The sequence below is a fragment of the Oxyura jamaicensis genome, chromosome 2, assembly GCF_011077185.1.
Source record: "Oxyura jamaicensis isolate SHBP4307 breed ruddy duck chromosome 2, BPBGC_Ojam_1.0, whole genome shotgun sequence".
Taxonomy (NCBI): Eukaryota; Metazoa; Chordata; class Aves; order Anseriformes; family Anatidae; genus Oxyura; species Oxyura jamaicensis.
In genome coordinates, this window is record NC_048894.1 from 43,499,893 (window position 1) to 43,525,697 (window position 25,805).

The 25,805-nt window shown below is 40.2% G+C and overlaps 1 protein-coding gene across 1 annotated transcript; it reads right to left on the reverse strand.

The window, feature by feature from the left end:
* DYNC1LI1 (dynein cytoplasmic 1 light intermediate chain 1) lies at positions 1 to 24,803 on the reverse strand. Its single transcript, XM_035316678.1, has 13 exons — positions 24,564 to 24,803; positions 24,332 to 24,405; positions 13,842 to 13,958; positions 12,466 to 12,696; positions 9,458 to 9,627; positions 8,268 to 8,361; positions 6,968 to 7,103; positions 5,306 to 5,417; positions 4,096 to 4,155; positions 3,931 to 3,975; positions 2,838 to 2,958; positions 2,522 to 2,680; positions 1 to 940 (listed from the first exon to the last, which is right to left on the reverse strand). Exons 1-13 carry the CDS (start codon positions 24,722 to 24,724, stop codon positions 828 to 830), a joined length of 1,593 nt encoding a protein of 530 aa, XP_035172569.1. The 5' UTR covers positions 24,725 to 24,803; the 3' UTR covers positions 1 to 827.
* Between the last annotated feature and the right edge of the window lie 1,002 nt (positions 24,804 to 25,805).

The following is a 25,805-nucleotide window of genomic DNA, read 5'->3' on the forward strand; positions in this document are numbered from 1 at the left end:
TTATTTAAATTTGAATGCAGAGAATACTTTATTAACTGATTACAGTTTTGATGACCAATTTTAAACCATAATTCATGTGGGAAACATAGTGGGGGACATTAAGGCCGAGCCATATATATATAGACAAATCTGGATACTGATTATCTGTACATTTAACCTCTGCTTTTTCTTTATACATCGTTTATTCAGTGTCTGAAATTAATCAAACAACCAAAAAAACTGGCCGCTAATTTGAAGTCTTCTATCTGGAGTGAAATTTTGCATGGGTTTTTGAATGCAGTGTTAATCTCAGGGGAGATCAAACAGATTTGCAAACATACTCCAAATAAAGTGTTCAAATATATTTGGAGTTTATTGTTGTTGTTAACAGTTTTGTGCAATTCATTTTCTCTTACAAAAACTAGCAGTAGTTCTCTCCTTTAGAGGTAGAGCTCTACTTCAGATGGTATTCAACCTGACTACCAGGTCAGGAAATCAATATAAATTAAGTGCCTGTGGTGTGTATCAGTTTCCTGCTCTAAGCAACCTTTACCTGATAAGTGGACATACTTGCCAGTTTTACAGAATTATGTTGACTTTTCAACAAAACCCAGAAATTAAATTTACTATTCTTGCACTGTGAACATCAGTCCTACATGATGTGATACCATTTTCCATCTGTACAGCTCCCTTTTGTTAAGTTGGGCAACACATGAAAGAAAGACAGACATAAACTGTTTGTGTTCTGAAAAGATCTTTCAGTTCTTTAGTTCCAGTCACTGAAGGAAGAGGCAGAGGCAAGTTTGAATTATCCCATAAAAGTGAACAATTGGTTTTATTTGGTGTCTTCAAGATGCTTCACCTTCTGTGGGAGATGTCGGGGTTGTAGGAGAGACCATGTCAGGTTTCCGTGAAATTCTGTCCAATTCTGCCTGAACATCTGTTAAAACTGGCTTCTGACCTACAGAAGAAATGCATATCATTCAATCACGTTAATGAAACGGTTCTGGGAAAGCCTGTAGTATCTTTAATACTTAAGAAGCACCCATTAAACTGAACAAAAAAGCAAAACTGAAGACTACATTTTTCCTTCAGAGAAATCCTAAAAATTGTTACCGTACACTTTGGCTTACAGAGTAAAAGCCTGAGGCCAAAAATAAACAGTAAGGAAACAAACGAGGAAGTAACATATTTCTATATTTCGGATTTCTCAAAATAACTTCTGTAATCATATATAAATTGCCTGCATATGAAGAGTTAATGTAAGGTAAAAATACATAACATTGTTTAGAAGTATTCGTAACTGCTAGAAAATATACTTTTCTGTATCAGCTGTGCTTTACAGTAATTCTGAATGGAAATCAAGGGTTTCACCGCAGACCAATAAGTTTCACACACTCGGTCAGCTTAAACCTGACACTGCTGCAGCTGGGTGCATGCACACCCTCAGGTGGCAAGTCCCTCTCCCCCCCCCCCTCACCTGATTACCTCCTTACATCTTGGAATGGCACAGAGGTTTGTGCCACACTTAGACATGATTCAAGCTTAACTTATACCATTTTTTTCTCACTAGATCACTCTTATCACCCAGTCTAGGTTTCTGTCCTGCCACGTTCTACCACAGGAGAGGAAAAGACAACATAGGAAAAGGCAGTGCAGAACTAGAGGTTCTCCACACCATGACAAGTAGGCACAGTACCTCGGGCTCTAAAGGACAATTCTGACATACATGTCATTTTAGCAATGTCTCAGCACCGTTGCTGAAGATCCAACTTCACAGGAACTATCCATACAGCTAGTCTAAATGTCCTGTGCTGCTCTTCAAATCATACTCAGATCCCAAACCATCATCTTAACACCCAATTTTCAGATGAAAAAAGTGAGTTTTATCAATAACACTAAACACAAGACAGTAGTACTGGGGAAGGCGAGGAGGTGACATCTAAGCCAAACTTACTTGTGTTTATGGTAACTCCTTGAAAACCTAGCTCATGCCATGTTCAACTGGCTACCCTGTAACCCTTCCTTTGTTGCACAGTAGGGTATTTCTGAGAACACTTTCTCCTCCTTAATAGCTTCATTTTATTCTTGAAATTTTTGCCACGGCTTCGATGCACCACTTCTCCGCAGTGCTGCCCTCACCTGGCTGAATTCACCCAAGCCACCTGTCAGCCACTCCCCACGGGATTTGTCAGCAGGTGCTCTGCTCTCTGCATGGCACACAACAGCTCTTGTTACAACGCTCTCCATATGCTGTTCCAACCTAATGCTGCAGACTTGCCACTTAGGAAGTACTTCTACACTTCGCTCAGCAAACTGAGCTTTGCATACGGAAGGAGGAAGTGCACACATGGAATGAAGCTTATCTCAGGGTCAATCTACACAAAAAGTTAGTGGGAAGTCAGGTTTTTTTTTTTCTCTTGCTGTCTAAAACATTAACATCAAGCACCAATGAAACACAAGTGTTCGTACTTCTGAAACTATACTATTAAGAACGATGCATCAATCACAGTTTAGGTTAGAAGCTGATCTTCTATCATACCTGACTTTTTTGCTGATGGTGGTAAATTGCTGCCAGCACCTCCAGTGCTGCCACCTCCAGGACTGCCACCAACACCACCAGGGCCACCAGGGGAACCAGTTTTCTTACTCAGCAGACTGTTGAAGAAGTTAGCCAGGACTCCTTCACTAGTAGCGCCAGCTACAAGGTAGAGGGGGAATACAAAAAGCACACAATTTCTTAGGTTTAGAAAACACTGATTTAGTGTTTCAGTTATTTATGCTAAAAAAGCATATTAAAGAAAGGAAGTAAAACAGCTGTTTTATTTCCCCAAATAAGCTTTCAAAAGAAAAGGTACCTTTCATATTGGGATCAATTTTTTTGGACCCAGTAGGGATAGGTGTAACACTGGCAACATTTGATGTCACAGATCTATTTGGTGTTCTAGGAGATCCTCCAGGAACTCTCGGTGAGGCATCCTACGCAAAGAAAGAGGATGAAAGAAAAAAAAAAGCTGAAGCCTGAAGTAGTCAATCTTCTACAGAATTAAATCATATAGCACATGAAATGAAACACTTGTTTCTCTTTTTTAAAAACAACATAGTGTCCCACACAGCTGAAGAGACGCAGTTTTCTTGAAGCATGTGATTTCTTCCACACTCGTATGACATCATTAAAAACATAACTTCAGTTCAACTAAACCAACTAGTGAAGCTTACTCCCTCCCCAGCTCAACAAGAAATGTTAAAATCCACATGCTATTCAGTAGTGCCTCTGACCGTAATGAAAACTGTACTGATGAGATCACAGAGGAACTATTCCAACTTCTTGCAAAGACAATGCATGCCATCGATACTGTGGAACTGACTAAAGGTACTCCAATTTTTTTTAAAAAAAGAAATACTCATTGCTTCAAAGATAACAAATCCTTTTTCTGTAAAATCACAGTTCACCTAAACAAGGTAAAGCCACCTTTAAAATATCACATGCTCTCCATTAAACTTGTGACTTTTTAATTATTTTAATACCATTTTAAATGTCGTTATTGTCATAGTTCTCATTTGATTTTTTTTCTTCTCCAGAGTCTCAATATTCTTAAGAGAGGTAGTGCCAAATTTAGGAAAAATTTCACCAAGACAATTCAGCTGAGATACTCTTTGCTCTCTGGCACACTCTTTGGATGGGAAGGTCAGTCAAGTAACTGCTTAGATGTGCTCTAACATATGAAAGTAAAGCCCTGACATTTAGCCCTTGCGGCCAATACAAGTTATGTCTAGCTGTGAAGAAGCGTCATCATTTTAGAGCAGCGTAAGATGTAGACATTCAATGCTACGTAGTTTAAAAAAAAAAGATGAAAAAATATTTGATAGAGGGTTGCTTGCTTTAACTGCACCAAACATATGAGAGTGGATCGTTTTCATGTGATGGTATTTAAAATTCTTATTACTAACCACTGGCCTTCCTGCAGCAGTAGGTGGTTGTTTCGCCAACTGTGACTGCAAAAGAAAACAAACAAACCCATGTAATGTTAGATATTACAGTAACTAAGAATACAAAACCAAATTTCTATCAAGGATCTTGTTAAACGGCTAATTGTTTTTTAGACAGAAAGTTACCTGCTGCTTCATAAGAAACACTTGGTCATCCTCTGCAACAATTTCTTTCTCGTGAACAAACTGCAATACAAAAACCAAAACCATCATTTTAACTAAAAGAAGTATTCTTTTTACACCTCTGGGTCAATATGACCAAAGCATTCAATAATGAATGAAATGTGATCACCATGTTTTATTACACATTTTCTGTATTTAAGACTGCTATTTTGTAATTCCATTTAATTTACATTCATTAGAAGTGAAATGGAAGGATCATTTAGTCCTTTGACCTGGCTGACATAAATCTGTAGATGTATCTATGGAAGATCCATTTTATGTTCAATAAAAGAGGAATGACACAAGTGATTACAAGGTATGTTCAGCAGGTCTCAGGATCATCAAGAATACAGTTTAAAAGGCACTTAAAGCATGATACACAGTTATGTTTCTGGTCACAGGTGCACACTCCCCATAGCACACTCCTTTGTCTCTGTTAACTTATGCAGCCCTAAGCCTGCTGTTACTGTTAGTAACTTTTGCAGAAGTGACTCTTCACCGTGCTACATTAGACTGGTCTATAAAATGGAGAGAAATCTTAGATTCCAGTTCTACGCATCAAGTCGCAAGCACTGTCCCTCCAAATAAGCTCACCACAAAAACTTTGCCAAAACAAACACGGCAAATATCTACACCAAAATTCATAACCCATGCCTGAAGTTTAGAAGCATGCAAAAAGCCTGCCAGGTGTATTTTCCTTGGATACTTAGTATTTTAGATACTATTGTATGTCTTGATTTCTCCCCTGAGGATTACAGAAAGGACACAGTATTAGGTTACTCTGCTAAAGTAATCCACATCTGGAAATAGGATCAATCCCAAATTCTTAGCTTTGTTAGACAAAGTCACAAAAGTATTTGCCTTGAATAGCTTCTGTACACATGGGGTCCACTGCTGCTGGCATGTAGGTCTGTCAAACTACATACTTAAACGGCATGAGAGAAAATATACTGAATATAGTGTGGAAGCTGCATAATCATATATAGGGTATTTTGTTTTTATAAATAAAAAGAACTTTGAGAACAAGATAAGCAAAAATAAGTTTATCACAGACTTGTGATAAACTAGAAGCAAAGTCTCAAAGAAACACTCCAAAAGCTGACGGAAATAAGTAAAAAACTGAATGCCAAAATATTAGGAATATTTATTCTCTTTTTAAAACATCTTAATTTACCTTTCTGACTGGTGGTTTTCTTATGTTATCTTCAAAACTGTCTTCTGCTTTTAGTGTTTGAAAGTTCTCGTGCAATATTCCTATCTTCTTGTCATTATCCCAACCTGCAGGACTAGAAAAAGGATCATTTGGCTTTAAGTTCTATCATAGAATCATAGAATCATAGAATATCCTGAGTTGGAAGGGACCCTTAAGGATCATCAAGTCCAACTCTTGACACCGCACAGGTCTACCCAAAAGTTCAGACCATGTGACTAAGTGCACAGTCCAATCTCTTCTTAAATTCAGACAGGCTCGGTGCAGTGACAACTTCCCTGGGGAGCCTGTTCCAGTGTGCAACCACCCTCTCTGTGAAGAACCCCCTCCTGACGTCCAGCCTAAATTTCCCCTGCCTCAGCTTAACCCCGTTCCCGCGGGTCCTGTCACTAGTGTTAATGGAGAAAAGGTCTCCTGCCTCTTGACAACCCCTTACGAGGAAGTTGTAGACTGCGATGAGGTCTCCCCTCAGCCTCCTCTTCTCCAGGCTGAACAGGCCCAGTGACCTCAGCCGTTCCTCGTACGTCTTCCCCTCCAGGCCTTTCACCATCTTCGTAGCCCTCCTCTGGACACTCTCCAACAGTTTCATGTCCTTTTTATACTGTGGTGCCCAGAACTGTACACAGTACTCGAGGTGAGGCCGCACCAGCGCAGAGTAGAGCGGGACAATCACCTCCCTTGACCTACTAGCGATGCCGTGCTTGATGCACCCCAGGATACGATTGGCCCTCCTGGCTGCCAGGGCACACTGCTGGCTCATATTCAACTTGCTGTCTACCACGACCCCCAGATCCCTCTCTTCTAGGCTGCTCTCCAGCGTCTCATCACCCAGTCTGTACATGCAGCCAGGGTTTCCCCGTCCCAGGTGCAGGACCCGGCACTTGCTCTTATTGAACTTCATACGGTTGGGGATCGCCCAGCTCTCCAACCTATCCAGATCCCTCTGCAAGGCCTTTACGCCCTCATTTGAGTCCACAACTCCTCCAAGTTTGGTGTCATCAGCAAACTTGCTCAAAATACCCTCTATTCCTACATCCAGATCATTTATAAAAATATTGAAAAGTACCGGCCCTAAAATGGAGCCTTGAGGGACCCCACTGGTGACCGCCCGCCAGCCTGACGCAGCTCCATTTACCATAACCCTTTGGGCCCTGCCCGTTAGCCAATTGCTCACCCATCGTATGATGTTTTTATTTAGCTGTATGGTGGACATTTTGTCCAGTAGGATCCTATGGGAAACCGTGTCAAAAGCCTTGCTGAAGTCCAAAAAAATCACATTGTTACTTCAAAAAAATCTATTGTTACTTCAGGTTGTTCTAGTATGCAATCCTCAACTGCACAGAACCGAAAGCCAGGAAAGTTGTCATCCTTCCTTGTCTTCTGTGTAACTGAAACTGACTTGGGTAACTGACTAGTGCCACTGGTTGTGGACTGGGACTGGCTCACCATAACAGGGAAGAAGCGTGAATGGATTAACATTTCTCTTTGGGGCAATAAGTATTTGTAATCTCACTCAACTGGCACTCACCAAACCCCAGCTTACGAGAATGTTATACTGAACTTTAAAAAGCATAAAACAAAAAACAGGCTCTAAATGCTGTTACACATAACAATATAGTAACTTACATAAATACTGCATCTTTTTCCACAACAACGGCTGGGACATTGAAAGGAAACCCATACAACTTCTGGACTATGTATTTATACACTAAATCAATGTTTTTGTTCTCCTTTACTGAAGTGTAGATAAGTGCTGCCCCATCTGAATAAGCTTGTTAAAGAAAATTCAGTTTTAGCGGTTAGTAAGAGATAGTGAAAGTGACCCTTTCTGTTGCTTTAAAGGTTATTTCCTCTGTAAAATTTAAAGGGGGAATGTAAAATCATACAGGTCAAACAACTACCAGCACTATTTTTGAAATAAGCTTTTTAGTAATTTAAATCCTTCTTCCTGCATTTATTTTAGGGCAGCTCATCTGTTGCTTTTAAAGTACAGGCTTTTCTCACTTTCAAAGCTTCACTGTGGTGTCTTCAAAACTGTTTTGGTTTTTGTGTAGGAAAATGTTCATGCCATGTCCTTTTCTTGTCATTATCCCATCCTGCAGGACTATGTAGAGATGTGATGCACACACTACAGCATTAACACTTGCAGCTTCAAAAATGCAAAAGGTCTTCACTTCCCCAGCTGTGCTTTTAGATTAGGGGAATGAGCTCTAAGAGAGTGCTATATTCCAACATGGTTCAATATTAAAGTAACACTGTTTATACACAGGATTAATAAAAGCAGCCAGGGACATTTTATTTTTTTTTTTACTTCGGGATTATAAAAATGCCAAATACCCTAACCTATTCCTACATGTATGAAATTCAAATTCTGAAGGAACGTAATCTCATGTCATCTGATTCCCATTCGGTGAAGTTTACAATAGAATTCCAAGTTAGGTATGGCATATTCAATTGCAGGGACTAATTCCTATTAATCTTTTATATTTTTCCTCCACCTAGAAAACGTATTACAATTACCTGTAATTCCATTTTGAAAAATAGGTCTTAAAAGCTTTTTGAATGAAGTGCCATCTCCTTGCTTAACTGAGGTCCCAGGTTCTTGAACTATTTTTGATGATGATAACATAACGAAGGCATATTATTAGCATCTAAGATCTAGTTCTTGGCATGTCTAGCTGACTAAGTAACACTAACCAGTATAATACATATATTTAATAAAAAAAGAAAAAAAGAGAAAAATCAAACAGCAGAAAACAGAAGAGTTTAGTTCAGCAATGTCTGCAGAGGGGTAACTGAAGCAGACTTCCAGCCACAGTAAAGGAGTTGTGTACTACTTTGGTACAGATGCAAACACTCTTTTAAGCTGGTCGTAATTCATGAAAAAAATGAGTCCTTATTGTCTTTATGATGCATTTAAGGATACATTGTAAGCAAAACCGTCTGATATGTGATTGAATGAAGTCAAAGTGTTCATCTCTGTAGTCATGCTCTTTTTCCAGAACACTGATGGCATCACACTGTTGAGATAAGCACAGAATTAATATACCACTTTCAGTTATCTGTTGAAATAGCAGTGCTGCTGCACCTCCAGTTCACAACTGGGTTACGAGTAAGGGGTAGAGTGGGGTGAGTGGCAGAGAGAAAAACAAACACCAAAAGCCTGCTGAGATAATTTAAAAGCTGTAACTGAGCAAAATCTCTTAAAACCAATACATAACTTGGCATGCAGGTACTGTGATCAACATTAAACTGAAAGATAAAGCATTTGCCATTTTTCATTCTTTTACCTCCTGCCATACTATATGATAAAGTCTCTGTTGAACACTGTCGCATTGAATGATACCACCATTTTCTGCACAACGTTTTTACACAGTGGTATTACAAAACATCATCTTTTTGTCCAGTTACTTTGCACAAGGAGGCAAAAGCAAGAAACATGGAAGCAAAAGGGAAAAAAATGGTGCTGGTGGGGAATAGGAAAAAAACATGCTTTTCAAATGAGAGGGTTAACCTTCCAGCAAAGTAACAGCATATGCATCAAAAGGTGTACTTTCACTGTGTGCCAGAGGCTGCAGATGCATGATGCTTAATTCCAATGAGAACTGAAGAGCTGGGGGACACACAAGAGAACCACAGCACTTTCTTTTTAGAATAAAAATGTTACGTATTTAACACAAACCAAAACAGGCCACAAAAACACCAACAACTGAGAAAAGTTAGTACAGCAGCACCAGAACCCTAAACCTTCTTCACAGAAAGACCAAAAATATTTTAAAATCCAAAACATTGTTTGCAGAATAAAGGAAGACCATGGTGATTAAGGGGGATTTTAGTTGCTTACTGACTAGCTTGCTTCTGTGCACAAAACCAGGGCTGAAAAATTTCTCAATTCCCTGAAAACTGGCATAACCACAGGAAAAACTACTCCCAAATTAACATGCAATCAGGGCTTCCAGAAGATTCCCAATCTTTAATATTAAACATGTTTTAAAGAATTCTTATCCAAGGTATTCAGAATGAACTAATAACCATGCGTTTCCCCACCCCAAATCCAGAACTGACAGAGTTCCTTAAATAAAGTATGCAGAAAAAAACCTAAAACGTGAAACAAACCTTTGTACAAACTACTACTACTGGAATGCCTAAGTTACATGTTAGTGTATCTGCACCCAGGGGTAAAATCACACTGTCATCTTTGTCTTCCTGTAATGAAGTATTTCTTCTCTGTGGAGAAGCTGGAAAATCCTCGCCTGGTTCTATATATTCCTGGAAGTCTCTTACCACTGAAAGTAAAAAAAGTTATATTAAAAGATCAGCTACTTTATTATTTCAACATTGATTTCCACTGCCATTGACCTCTAGCACTATTGATTGTATAGTACTTCTGCTTCTTTATGTGGAAAAAAAACGAATATGCATTGAGAACCACCCATTTCTTCACTTCGTGTAGCACAAGAGAGAACTAGGAAGTCAGATCTGCTTTACTGACAGGACACCAGATCAGTGTCCACAAGGACAACATTAACACATTTTTATTTTATCACTGTGGAACCACTAGGCAGTTGCTATTAACCATTATTGCTTGATATGTCTCCTAAAGAACACAAGTTTCCTTGCATCCATCTTGGTGAAATTAATGAAAGTCTGTTAGAACAAACATAAGAAAGCCTTACACATATTACTTAGCTGATATAGATCTTATATCAGGTTTGACCTAAAAATCTCTTGTCCACATTTCTCTCTGTGCAGTCAATCTACACTACTATCGAACAAACAAAAAATTAACTATTGACTAGATGTATTATTAGCTAATAGTATATTAAATGTTTTGCATGATTTTCACAATAGGTCAGATATTGCTTCAAAATTTAGCAGGAAGGATAAGTTGGAATACAACAAGCATTAGAAGGAAAAAAAAAGAGGTTTTAAGTGTAACTTTTGCAAGGTTCTGCTGCAAAACGCCCCAGCCTCTAATTATAGGGTCACTTAATATTCCTGCTGTCAGGGATGCAGTATTAGGCATCAGATGTTGTACCTTTCACATCACGTGTCCCGTTTCACATGGCAGAAACAGGATTCTACCCAAAATCACCACTGATTACTTTCGCATGAGTAGTGCTCCTTGATTCAGCTAAAAACTCAGGCAGCAAGACATGTTTCACTGCATCATGCAAACCAACAGCTAGCTACTCTAGTATTTCCTCACTGCTTTGTCCTCATTTATGTTAATCCATCCTTACTTCCTCTGAACTGATTGAAGCCCTCTGAGTTCATACTTAGAAAAGCATCAGCTGACTTAACAGAACACTGAATTATTGGAGGCCCTGGAGGAAGACATGAGGAGACTCTTCTACAGGTCTCAAAGTTCACTCTAACAAAAAGTACACGTACAGATTATATCATCTCTACTTCAACAGTCAACTCAGGCTCTTATTCAGGGAACACTGCTGCTTCAATCTGATCTGAGCGCCTCCCAGATCAACCATATCTTAAACCCTGATATCTTCTCACCAAGATACGTCAGCAGTTCAAGGGAGCCTTTTTCAAACAGCATCCTGTCTGTTCTGGGAAAAATCACATGCTGAAATAAAAATCACACTACTCCAGTGCTGGCAGTCCTCTGGCATATTCCCAGAACTCCTGCTGTGTGATCATAATATACTCGTCTTCATTTGGGAAGAAAAAAACACACACCACAGAAGAAAAGATGAATGTTATATCCCACAGCCTTTGAGCTGTGCGCTATTATCTCAGGTCCTCCTTAGAGGCATATTTAAAGCAACTAGGCAATGGGGCTGCTGAATTCAGCAACAGGAAGAGCTCTCACAACCCTTCACACACAGCTGCTATGTATCCCTTAATGCCTTCCATATCAGGCTTGGTTCTCACAGGGTCCCTTCTCTGAGTAGGGTTCAGTTGCTAAAACTGGAAGACAAGCACAGCAGAACACCTCCAGAAAACTAGATGCACAACCCTCCAGTAGAATTCAGTCCCATTAGCAAGTTAAATCAGCTCACAGGAGCCTCTCATGAGCAGTGAGGCTGATACAAGAATAGGATTATGTAGCCAAAACTCAGGCAAACAAGATTCTTCTCTCCTCCGTTTGGCAGCAGCAGCCTGCTACCCACCTAGCAATGCATGAAGCCACATCATTGGAGGCTCAAATTCATATTCCAATTCATGTCTGGATTGTGTCCAGGGTTTCTACTATACCCTGCACACAGACCATCAATATCTTTGAGTATTGGACCAGAAACCAAACTCTTAATGGCGAGCTGGTTTTCTTGACACACTTAATCAGTATATTTTCTAGATTTTGTAAGATTTCATGCTATTTGATCTTGACACACAGCTCTCCCAAATGTTCACTCCTGTAGGAATTTCAAGAGGTGAAGGGGAAGGACTCATGCTTAGTACCCCAAGTGAAATACAGTGGATGCCCAAAAGTAATAAGTAATGACATTGGACAGTTCCATCAAATAGTTTAAGGAATCCTGCAATAATTTTGTGCTTTGTATATTTAAGCTAAAAAGACATGAAACTGATAGAGCTACATAATACCTATGCCAAAAAAACCACACGCCATATAGCTGCATTAGCATCAATAATAATATAACTCTTCAAATAAAAAGGGCCCAATCATTACGATGCTATAGTGAATCCTTTCAACATCTACACTTTTGTTAAGCAGAAAAAAGATCCAAAATTCTTTAAGATTGACTAGCTACAGGAACAGGTAAAAGACTGATGTAGTGTAGAAAGGCCAAGATTTGCCTTTACAATAATTTAAAAAAATAGATATGATTTTTTTCATTTGTCAAATCTTACCTACAAAAATCTGTATGAAACAAGACTGTAAATTCAACCTAGCTGTGTTTGTTCTGAAAGCTTTTTATTTTTTATTTTAAAAAGTACTTCTGTTAGAAAGGAATACTAACATTGAGTATTGTTCATATTGTTACTTAAGACTTATCTGAAATTTTACTTGCTTGATCTGGAACTCCTAGCTTTAAGTCACCTTTCCAAACAAGAGAGAGACTGCAATGGAAATATTAAGTGGTGCAGAAAACATTAAGCATGTTTGATTTAAATGGATTCCTATGTATTTGTGCAATACTCACACTTCTGTTCCATTTCTTTCATTTCTTCAGGAGGAATTTTTAACTTGTCAATGTGTTCTCTTACAACACTTGCCCATTTTTGTAAAGAATCCAGTGCAGTCCAAGGTCTAGACATGTCTACTACCAACATAATTAGAGTGTCCTTTAGAGAGCTTGCATCCATTGCAAATTTAAGAAGACCTTTGTGATACAGGTCACCATCCAAAATCCATACATTACACCTTGTTTGGTCTACAACAAAAGCAGAAACATTTTATGAGATTTACACGAAACAGTCCACTACATAGTAGCTATTAAATCTCCATTAGACATGTAAAATACAAAGAAAAAAGAAAAGACATTTTATCAGTCAGTTGAACACACATACGTAACAACAGAGCAAACTGCAGCTTGTGGAGGCCTGCCCCTCTAAAACCCTGAAGTTAACAGAATACATAGAGTAATGGCTGATAACTGAAGATCTGAAACACATTTCCTGAGAGTAAAAACCCAAAGACAGAACTCAACGTTTCCATTTGAGAGAAAAAATGGCTTGCTTCAAGAAGCAAATTAGAAAGGGGAAATTGGAGTTTTGACAGGGAGATGGCAGTCTTTGACAGGTGAGCAGACCAAGGACTGAGAAGAGATGGCTGACTTCACCCAATGTGACACGTCTATATAACTTTTAAAGAACACAAGGTACCTTGACCTGTCAGAAACCTAGAGCACAGTTACAAGTTTTTCTTCTAAGTTTTAATGAATTAGATGGAGAGTGAAAAGACAAGGAAGTTATTCTTGAGGTTTTCAAAAGGACAATCACCATACAAATAGAATATCTTCCCCCAAAACAGTGTACTTCTATATCCTATAGACACAACTTCAGTAATAAATTAAGAGCTGGTGATTCAAAATTAGATGGCTTAGTATAATTACATTTTGCCTTCAGATAAGTTTTTATTACTCATTACAGAAGTTCTGGGGAAAACATTCAGAACAGACTCCCAATACTCTTAATCTTGGTCAAATCATCTTTGAGACCAAAACCCAGACATGGAACTCAGACATTATCCATTCCATCGGTGCAGGTATTTGGCATCTGGAACTTAAAACACCTTTTCTTCTAGGTCTAAGAAGTATGCTTTTGCCTAGCATCCATTCAGAACATCAAAATAAGGCTGTTTTCCTGGTCTTTTCAGCCTTTTCACTGGCTCTTCTCCTTTCATGATACATACTGAAGGAGATTAGAATGAGGAACCGTCTCATGCTATAAATGGCTCGTGTGGACTAAGCTGAACTCCTGCAAATTATCAAGAAAGCAAGCCATCCACTTTCATTCCAAGTATCACACTATTGAACTATTACTTTGGTTTAAGGTATTATTACAAATACAAACTTACCATCTCGATCTTCATCATGCACGTTTAAATACAAATATTCCATTCCTCTTCCTTTCTTGTACTCCTCTATTCCTTGAATTTTTCCTATTAAGCTAGTTTTACCTGCTCCATCTTCACCTGGAGAGACAGAAGTTAGAAACCACTCAATCTTTAATCTCAGTTACACATTAAAAACACTTGTTGCAAGAAGGAAACATTGTGCTAACAAGATGACTGAATTCATTAAAGTTTCAAAATATAGAGGGTTTTGCCTAACTCATCCATTTGTTCAAAGTGCATGCTTTTCCTTCAAATCTTATTTCTAATTTGTTATAAATGCAATGATGATAGTAACTACCCTATTTGAAACAAGTTTTTATACACATTTGATAACTTCTTTAACACTCCAAACAATTTCATTCTTTCACTAGCAACTGCGGTGGTAACAGTCTTGAGTTCATGTAACAGTAAGCTCATCTTACAATCCGAAGAATACCATTTACAACTCTCCCCATCAAGCAGGGCAGAACACCAGGCTGAGCAAGGCAAAACGGTTTCCTTCTGATTTTATGGGTGGTTTCTTTGAACCCCCTCTTCTACAGCTCTGAAGAAACTTTAAAGAAGTGACAAACTGTAATCTATTGTCTTACATTCTGACCAGAATTCATATACTTTGGTACATACACAGCCTGCAATCCACATCCATTCACTCCACTGTTAATGCTCACCTATTCTCTCTCTCAAAAGGGAGCTCAGATAACTAGTGAACCTTACACCATAAGCAAACCGTGAACAGCTCAGTTCCCGCCAAACACTCTTCTTGAAAATCTTCTAAGTGTATGTCCTAGAGCTCAAAGACTTCATGTGCAATTTTTCCAGTTTGAAAGCGTAATCAAACCAAATGTGAACTCAGATCAGGGTTCCTCTTCTAAATTTGACAGGAGGATGGGTACATAAGAGTTACTGAAGACAGACATTAGTAAGTTCTCAGAACTCACTCGCAGGTTATAAAATTAAAAACAGGTTCCTAAGAAGTACCTTATCAGCTTTATGCCAAACAGAACTTTTTTTTCCCCCAAGACTCTCCTATACAGCAAAGCTGTAAGTATAAACACTACAGGAAAAAAAAAGTTCAAGAACACTAATTTTCCCTGTTACACATACTGAAGTTTCCTCTTTAAGGGACTTGACCATCATCTTCTAGACAACATTATGGCTACATTAAATGGCTTCATAGATATAACCAGAGAAGAGAGCAGAAGAGGATAACACATAGACTGACGTTGAATTTACCCAACATAAAGTTCCCAAGATAATCCCATGAAACATGCAACTAAGAGTTCAGCTTTAGGTTCAGATTTGACCAATAGTGTGGAAGCTACCAGAAAGCATAATACTATTTAGTCTAAATAACCCAAAAGACTTTAGTCAATGGAACTAATTATTATTTAAAGAGATAAACATAACCAGAATTGAAGTTTAAGATCTGGATAACAGCAGAGAAGTTAAAACTGAAATATGAAGTTGTATCAGTTAAACTTTAAGACTATCTGAAAAAGTTAGCTAGCTAGGTCCTTATGTTTATTAAATCTAGATGCACCTAAGAAAGCGCAATCACAGGTAAGTTTCAGGAAATGCTGGAAAGCACAGCTATTTTCAGTTCATCGGCATTCTTCTTGTGAGAATATTCTTTCAAATAACAAATTCTGCATGAAAAGTGAAGAATTCAAGCTTCTTCACCACAGATGAAATATAATTTCTCCCTTACCCTCACCCAAGTTCTTATCCAAATTTCTTATATTTGTCATCCAGAAATAGCTGAGGAGACCCTATTAAGAGCTGTTACACTGGCAAGCTATGCTGCTGAAGCTGCTGTTACTTTTGCCAAGGTATCCGTATGAGTCATTCTGTCGTTTCACCAGGTAATAAAGGCACACAAGCAGGTAGCTTCAATTCGTTTGTGCCAGACTGCTCAAGAGACAAAGCAAAATGTTATTCCTTTTAAAGAGGACTGCACTTCACAGCTTTCCTAGTTTCTCAGAATAGCTGACCTCTAGCTTCTCTTGCATTCTACTTTGTTTTACACACGTGGTAAGAGATTACAACTTGTTTGTGTTGGGAGAGCTTAGCACTTTCTGCAAAGTACATCTGCCAGTTCTTAACAGAAGTGCCTGAAACTTAAATCTAAGAAACATCTGTGCTTATGAGAAGTTCTAAACATTTCCAAGTCTAAACTAAACCATACTAAACCAATGCTATCTGTACAAGTCTGTTGTTTTAAAGAGCCCAAGCTAAACAATATAGACAAACTTGAAATACACATCCCACAAGCCCCCTTTTCACGGCTGTGTGATATGCACACCCCCCACACTGCCCAACAGCTGAAGCAAAGAGAAGTTCAGTACTGTTAAGGCAAATCTCCTCTGGGAAAAAAGAGACGGTATTTTATTTTCACTCCTAACGTTTTCCAGTAATCATCTTCAGAACATACACAGAAAGAAGTATCAGAACAGCATAAGACAGGTTGACTGGATGTAAAATTAGCACCTTTGGACACGTACATGCACAGTATGGAAACATAGAATTATTAAGGCTGGAAAAGACCTCCAAGATGGTCTAACCACCCCCCTACCACCAATGTCACCCACCAAACCATGTCCCTAAGCACCACATCCAACCTTTCCTTGAAGAGCCCCAAGGACAGTGACTCCACCACCTCCCTGGGCAACCCATCCCAATGCCTGGCTGCTCTTTCTGAGAAGAAATGTCTCCTTGTTTCCAACCTGAACCTCCCCTGGCACAACTTGAGGCCATTCCCTCTAGTCCTATCACTAGTTACCTGTGAGAAGAGGCCAACCCCCAGCTCCCCACACCTTCCTTTCAGGTAGCTGTAGAGAGCAATGAGGTCTCCCCTGAGCCTCCTCTTCTCCAAGTACTCATTTCAACTTCTCATCATGGAACTAGTTAAGCCTGATCTCTTCTGCAACAGACTCTACTCTCTTCTCCTTATCAAACATCCACCCATTTCAAAACACCAAGATCAGGTAGGTGGATCACTGGCATATATAACTGTATCTTTAGTAAACCTAAAGTTACTGCATGCAGAGAGCAGAGCTTATCATTCACTACAAAACCAGCATGACGCATCGGTGGGGCTTGAAGGGTTCACGATTACTTTAATTACTCAGGTAAATGGAGAGAATAGTAAAGGTTGCAGATGACACATGGAAACCAAAATATACATGGAGAAAAGCATTAAAAGGCATACTGACAAGCAGTTCAAAACAAGCAATGCATAAACTAAGTAGTCTACAAATAGGACTACCCACTCTCAAGGGCACAAGACAGCTGCCTACCCAGATGTGCCCTACTCCACAGGTGACACAAATCTCAAAAGATTCATAAACCAAATTACAATCAATATTCTGAAAAAGCTGTCAAAGTAATAACAGGACCATCACATATGACATAAGGACTTTATCCTCCTTGCCTACACAATTCATCATGAGTTAGGAAAAGGATACTTAGCCTTTGACAAGAGAGCAAACCAAGACTTGAGGTTCCTTCTACTTTTTTTTTTTTTATCATGTTGCACACACTTTTAAGAACTGTGATAGCTGCAAAAACGTATTTGTATCTTTACTGTTTTTTTCCAACCTAAAATCTTCAAAACAAATCTCCTGAAAATTCAACACGTTCTGAATATATAAAGTCATGCTGGGAAACAGCAGCATGTAATTTTGATTTGTAGTTATTTTTCAGCATGAATATTAGAAAGGGAAAAAGATCTTAAAACAATGCTAATCTAGAACTCCTGAATAGTTATTAGAAACCTCATTAGCGAATTAATTCTATTTGCGTGCAATGCTAACTTTTAGGACCTCTCAAAACTCAAGTCTTTTACGGTAATACTTTTAGTATGTATGAAGCCTCTCTCTGCCAGAGGGAGAAGAAAATATTTGTGATGAAATTAAAATCTATTAGTTCTTTTAAGTTTGATGGGTAATGCACTGTAATGCAATTAGTGTAAATGCTGCCAGGCACTTATAAAAATTGTGCATACACTCATTTATTCCTAAACAAGACTACGTATATACATACACATATGGCATGACGTTATGAATACGAATATATTTAAGAATATCTTTTGTTATCTCTGGAGGTCTATGAAATACATGAAAAAGCAATGCTGCTTAGTTTCAAACAAAAGAGAAAGTTTGTTCTAAGACTTAAACAAGTTCTTTATAGTTGTTTTTTAAAAGCTGTACTGAAATACTACATAAGACAAAGCACTAAGCACCTCCAAGAAAAGTAATCATCATACTCCTCTTCCAAGATTAAGACAGAAAATAAATCCTTTGGCTTCTTCTTTTTTTCTATAGCATGCAACAATCAAATTAACAACCAACTTCTGCATGCAGGCTCACAGAGCGAAACATTTCCAACACACTATTCCTGACACAGAACTGCAAGATAGAATAAAACTCAAGTAGATAGATGCAAATTTAAGATTTCACATCCTGTTTTTGAAATATAGAAGATCTTCCTTTTCCAAAATAAATCTTTAAGAACTAAAGCTCTCCATTACACCTAGCTGCACTTGTACTTTAATAATAAAGCAAGGAAACAGAAGCCATGCTTGCCAGCAAGCGGTGCTGCACACCAAAGCAGAACACAACCGTGAGAGGGACAACAGATGTAATTTTTCTGGAAAAGTCAAGCTAGGAAGCAGCTGAAACTAAGTCAAAACAATCTGTTTACACACAGTGCTTCACTGTCTTGTTAACAAAATGGAAAGTCTTTCATTCAACTCAACAAAAGACGTTTCATTTCTGCCCCCGTACTGCTCCTTTACTCCTCCAATGAGCTCCTCAAGCTTGGTTTTGTGCTAGTCAAGGCCTCTGTCTGCGGTGCTGCTCCCACCAGGAAGGGTGGTGTGGTGCCCATCCTCATGCTCCTGGCCTCCAGAAGAAACGAAGCACACCAGGAAATCCTACCCAGCTCTCTCCTTTCATGTCCACTCCAGGCGAGATGTGTCTACTGAGCAGAAAACAGGCTATCACTAACAGTCCTGGTACGACACACAATTTGGCAGAGCAGTCACCCACAGAAGGAAAGGCCAGACCATGTGGAGAGCGAGTCGTCTTCTGTGAATATGGGCAGACAAACACTCACCTAGGAACTGCTACTTATACTCTTCAACCGTAAGTTCTCTCTGATGAGAGAGTTTATGTTCTGTATTACAGAACTTCCCCTCAATTAAACATTTTAAAATTAATAGTGGTTACTACTCATACTGTTTAGTTTAGAAAATAAAAGCAGAAGATTTTCACTTGTCTTAAAACAAGCAAGACATTGAATTCTCACAGAAGCTTATACATGGAGTTGCCATAAATGTAATTATTATCTCCAGGACAGACATCAGACTTTTCATTTAAATTTTCTCCACTGTAAGTAAGTGTGATTAAAATATGAGAAGGCAAAGCAAAAGTGAAACATTTCCTTCCTGTCATCAGCACTGTTGGTCTGTCCCTCTTCCATTAGGGGCTCTGATTTTTTTCAACAACTTCGGAAAACCATGGATACATTAAACGTGTGTAATCACGATGGCACTGGTTCTTTGATGCATTTTGTTGTTATTGGCTTTTTAAAAAATATAAATTAACATCCAGTCTGATATGGGAATTATACAACTCATCCCTAAAAACAATGTTCAGGCACAGCCAAGCAAAACTACAGACAACAGTCCTAGTTAATCCTCTCCCTCCTCTAGAAAAAGGTTATGGTTTTCTTTTTGCAAACTACCTTTACACTTTCACAAAAAGAAGACAGCTTCTGGGTAGAAAAAAATCACATTTAATAAAATACCAGATATTTGTATTGATAGAAGAAAACCAACCTTACTTAAATGTGATAGAGCAAAGTCATCAAAGCTGAAACAGTTATCAAACTGGGCAAAGCAGCTTTCCCAGAATCCCAGAGCAACTGATCTCTATTCCATACCTTGTGGAATTTCTGAAGCTTAATCCAGTGGAGTGGAGACACAACAGCCTTCCCGCTAGAGTCAAGGGCATGTGTACTACAGCTATGTTCAGATAAACACTTCTCTCAAGCACAGGCTAATAACTGCCTTTTCCACAGCCTCATATTAGTGGAAGAGACTTGTTTACACATACTATACTAATTGAAGAATGCCTTTTGCAGAGCAAGACCAAAATAATAAGAGTAAGCCAAATTTAGTTTGCTTTCAGAGAGTTGAAGAACAAAATTAATTATGCTGATGAGATTCCTCCCCAGAATTCCTCAAAAACGACACACAAGTTCACAGTAAATAGGCCCTATCAAGTCTTCAAATAACTTGCCACTAAATTAGAACGTACTCTTTAGACAAAAACCTTCCTCCTCTAAGTTTGTTTTACTCCACTGAACGCACCTTTTTCCTCACTTGCCTCTTTTTTCTGTGGCGGTACAAAATTAAACCAGGAGCACACTAATTGCGCTCCTGCATAACATGATAGAAAGCAGACTGTGGACAACTGTTCCAGCATGCCTTTGTCAAGTCCTGCAACACAAGAATACCTGGTCTGACCGTGGAAACAGGTACAGCAGTGTTACTTATTCTTGGAAGAACCCAGGTCAGAGAAAGCCAATCACTGTAGAAATTTCTGTAATGAGTATGAGCAGCACACACCTCGAATGCAAGCACTAAGCCACCCGTAACATCATCTACTAAGTCCTGTAAGTCATCTGGTGCATTTTACCCAGGCTCACTACTGAAATAGAATAATCCTGTGCTAGTATTGAAGGGATGTCTTTATTGGTATTCCTGTCACTATCCTACCTGGAGAGCACAGAAACACAGTTCGTTTCACAGTCCTCACCTTCAGAGCTATTTCTGAAAGAGATCCAGTAATCAGCAGCACCTCCGGCAAAGCAGGCAAATTAAATAAATGCAATTCAACAATTCCACAACTACTCATGCTGTTCTGACTAAATAAGGCTTACTACATAACATTCATTTAATTCTGGATTTTTGGAAATGTATTATAGCAGGAAGAACATTCCCCAAAAGTACATTTTGGTTCTGAAAAACATAGCTGCAAAACTAACAATTCAAATACTATCTAGGTCAATGTCTCATCAAAACAATCAACACTTTAGAATTTTAATTCTGACTGAAATAAAACTTGGCTTACATCTGGAAAGCTTTCATTTCACACACAGGGTGGAAAGGTTGCAAGTTTAGATTTGAAGAGGAAGAAAAGTTATCTGACAACTGTAGGACTAGAGAAATAAGAAGCATTTGAGATGAATGATCAGGATTCTATCACCAAGCAATGTTTCATCAGCTGTAATGATGAGATGATCACAGCAAAACTTTCAGCTATTTGAACATGGGAAAAAAATCAAATGGAAAACTAAATTTGTGCTCAACACTAAAAATTAAGTAAGCAAATTTCATATTGATTTTATATCCTCTCATGACAATTTGCTGTTTACAATTAATGTTGAAGCACGCTACAGTTCGGAGGTCCACTAAAAGAAAGCAGCAAGCTGAAACAGCTCCTTGAGATGCGCCAGCTTTCTACAGTAACAGTCATTTCCCAAACACGTGCACACAGAAAAGTGTACCTGTAAATTAGCTGCAGACTGAGGGAACTCCTTGAGCATCCTGACAGTCATTGGCCAGGAGCAGAGCTCAGAGATTCAGCCAAATGGGCCTGTCCCTGCAAAGTGAGATGTCTGGGCTAAAAAAGAAAATGTGTAGCCTCATAGAAAGCAGCCATTCAATTCACTTGCAAGCTAGGGAGCCTGTTTTCTTGTGCATCCTGGAAAGATTCTGAATATTATTGCTTGAATACATGCTGCAATTGATTAAATTATTGATTAGCCTGGGTCTCTGAATTCATCCCTTCACACATTGTGTAGTGCTATGGATTCCATCCATAACCCAGTCTTGAGTTTTAACTGTTTCATCTATTCCACCTGCTGATTCAGGCGTAATTATAGCAGGAAGAAAATGAGCAAGAGCACTCCCAGTTGTCATCATCAGTTTTGTCATCATACTTGACAAAAACCATCACTCTCTTCTGATCAGCTATCTTTAGTACACAAGTGAGCAGAAAAAAAACTAACCAGCGGAAAAGAGGAAAAAATATATCCCAGCAACAACAACAAAAGCCACATGCCTTTGGCTATCTGCAAATAGTAGCTAGAAATGGCAGCCCATTTCCTTAAGAAAGCAGGAACTGTCTCATGTTTTGTACTGGTATAATTTGCTAAATGAAGTAGCTATCGTCACTATGACGGAGCTGCCTACGAATCAGAGCATGCTTGCTGTACAGAAACATTTAGGAAAGATTGCATTTTTAGTATTTGTTCATACAATAACAGAAAAATGTACTGCCAATCAAAGCTTGAAGTCTCCACGGAAAAAAAATGAAATCAGAGAAGTACAACTGTAGGTTGGCCTTTGTTTGCTTTTTGCCATTTTTGAGGAGAAAATTACCAGTATTATGTTAACTTTCACTTCACAAAACGTGTCCTATCCAGAGATTACCATTTGGCATTCTGCTTTCCTCTAGTTATTTCTGTGATGTTTTAAAATGTTTTCCAGGTTCTTAAAAATAAGATGTTAACAAAGCTAAAAATAAATTGCTGAAATAGCAGAGTTAACATGCCTGCCACAACCAGGTTCCCAGAACAATTAGGCATACAAGTATATATAGTGTTTGAAAAATATAAATGCTGCAGGCAAATCAAAAAAAAATTGCCCTGGCAAAAGAAAAAAACACTAAGTTGCTGGTTTTTTGTTTTGTTTTTTAAGATGCAGTTCATATCAAAAAGCATTACTTTGTTGCTACAAATCATGTTTCAACTGGGAAATTTTGACAAATACACTGTTTATACTGTAAATATTGCAACTTCTCTAACACAAAACAGTGAGAACTGTCAGTTCTCATCATCAACTTTGCGATTCCTGCTTGAAAGTATTCTAAGAGAGATGAAACTGGAAATAGCCATGACAAGAAGTGATCCGCACTAAGAACAAGAGTTAGTATAAAACTAGTTAAAGGAAGAAAGCTTAAAAATAGAGAAAGTGTAAGATAACAGAGAACTTGCAAATACACAGCTCAAGAGCCTGAAGAGACAAAACTTCACATACTGTACACCTGAATCTGTCCAGTACAGAATACATGTGACCTCTCCTTTTCCAGAGGCAGTGTACTTCAGGGCCAGCACGATGGCTTGAAAATGAACAGCCAAGAGAATACACAGATTACATATTCATACAAAAAACATGACCACAATCCTCGTTGGCCAGTCCTCAGATCTGATGCTTTTTCCTAAATACATGCCAAGCTTTTTTTTTTCTGGGCCACATCCTTCTAGAAAATACAGAACTTGAGGAAGCACTAGAATTTCTTCTACAAACCTGCACATCTTGTTAAAAAAACAAACAAACAAACAGAACAAGAAAAGCATGAGTTAAGTGCTATGTTTAGTCATTCTGTAAGCTCTACATAAGTGAGGGAATAGCATATTTCTGTGCAGCAGATTAAACATAAACTAAATGAGTGCTTGAAAACATGCTGTGATACCCTCTTTAGTTTTGAAATAAGTCCAGTCTCAATTTAAGAATTACAGATCACCAGTGTCCTGGACACTAGCCTACGAAGAGCCAAAAAAAAACCAAGAATGTAGTCTTCTTGGCAAGGATCACAGCTTGAAGAAAAAGGAAAATTCAAGTTTCAAGAAGGACAGTTGTCCAATTTTATTTCAAAGTATCACATAAAAACCTGTCAATTGTTATGCAACCTTTTCTTTCTTCAATATTAACACAACCTTTCAATCTCAAAAGCCTCCTTAGCTGTACTGTATAAAAAGCAACAAACGGAGGGTGAGGAGTTCTGTAACAGGTTCACTAGGCCATCCCATAGCCCTCGCACAATTTCCTCCTTCACAAGAAGCTTCAGGCCACCACTTGACTTCTCCAAATAGGAAGAAAAGGGTCGCAGCGATGGCTTTAGGATTGTGGAGAAAAAGACACTAGAAGGAACTCAAGAAGATATAAACCATGAGGCTAGGGAGAACCGGAGGGTGCACAGAGCCCACGTGACTGCGTGCTGGGTTGCGAGCGTGTTCCCAAATACTGGCCAGAGCTCCCTGCAGGGATGGGAAGGCTGACAAAGGAGGGGCGAAGCAGCTGATGAACTAATCCATCCAGCCGGCCTCACCAAGCTGCCAGCTGGTAGCAGCATCCAGCAGTCCTCCAGCGACCACAGACGCACACACACAGAGATATGCCCACGTATGAGGGCGCCCGCTCCCCCCTTCGCCCTCAGTGCTGCCACACCGCCTCTCCCCCTCGCGACACCCCCTTCGGCCACCCCAAACCCGGCTGGGCGGGGATGGGGGCGCACGGCGGCAGCCAGCGGCCGCCAGGGGGTGAGGAGGAGGAGGAGGAGGAGGAAGGCACTGCAGCAGGTACCCGGGACGAGCGGCCTCACCCAGCAGCAGGACGTTTTTCCCCGAAGGAAGCTTCGATCGGGAGCGCGTGGACACCTCGCTGAGGATGCAGGACCTGGTGCGGGGCGGAGAGACGGCGCTCAGCTCTCACCGGCCCCCGCCGCCCCCTCAGCGAGGAGGAGGGGAACGGGGGGCCGGGGAGGTGCCCCCCGGCCCGGGGGGTTGGGGTTTTGGGGGTTTGGGGGTCGCCCCCGCCCAGCCGCCCCCCGTTACCAGAGGTTCTGCCCATCGTCCTCATCGCCGCCCGTCCGCAGCTCCGCGGAGCCGGCGGTGGCTGCCCCGGCGCCGGCCGAAGACGACGAGAAGCCGGCGGCCGAGCCGAGGCCGGCCGTGGAGGCACCGAAGGAAGCGGCTCTCCCCGCCGCCGCCGCCATCTTCGCTGCTGCTGCCGCCGCCGCCTCCCCGCCCCGCCCGCTCCTCCCCGCCCCGCCGCCTCCCCGAGCCGCCGGGCGGGCGGTGGCGGCGCCAGGAGCCCGGATGTCGGCGGGCGGGGCCGGGCCTGGGGCCGGCTGCTCCCTGAGGCAGCCTTGGGGCGGGCGCCCTGCCTCCTGGGGAGGAGGGGGGGGTAGGCTTCAGGCGTGGCTCGTGGGGGACAGGGTGCTCGTACACCTTCTGAGAAGTAACACGTGAACCGCTTAAACGCCATTCAGAGCCGCCATACACATGGCGATGAGTGTTGGCCCTTCGATTCAAGAATATAACCCATGGGACGTTTCCTTGTCACACCTCTCGACTCTTTCCAAGAAGGACGCGTGGTGGTGTCACTGACCCTGGGGGTGTTCAAGGAAAGGTTGGACTTGGCGCCTGGGACATCGTTTAGTGGGTGATAGTGGTGGTAGGGTGATGGCTGGACCAGGTGAGCTTGGAGGTCTCTTCCAACAGTAATGATTCTGTGATAGCATCAGCGTTAGTGACTTACATGTGCCATTTGTATTTTTTTCTCTCTGCCTTGCTTAGTTGTTATTTTTTTTCCCTGAAACAAATGCTTTTTTAGTGTTAAAAATAATCCATGTATTAACCCATTTCTATTGCTTTGCAACCCAAGCTATGGATCATTGAATCATAAAATCATTAAGGTTGGAAAAAACCTCCAAGATCATCTGGTCCAACCGACCCCCTACCACCCATGTCACCTGCCAAACCATGTCCCCAAGCACCACATCCAACCTTTCTTTGAACACCCCCTGGGATGCTGACTCCACCACCTCCCTGGGCAACCCGTCCCAATCCCTGACCACCCTTCCTGAGAAGAAATTTCTCCTAATTTCCAACCTAAACCTCCCCTTGCGCAACTTAAGGATGTTCCTTTCCTATGTTTTGTAGTAGAGATCAGGTGCAAACCGGAACTTATAGGTCACAATTCATGAAAATAATTTTCGGCAAGGTCCTTCAGGTATAAATAACTGAAACAATGAGACCAGTATACTGAATTCCAGGTACTTGTAATAATGGATG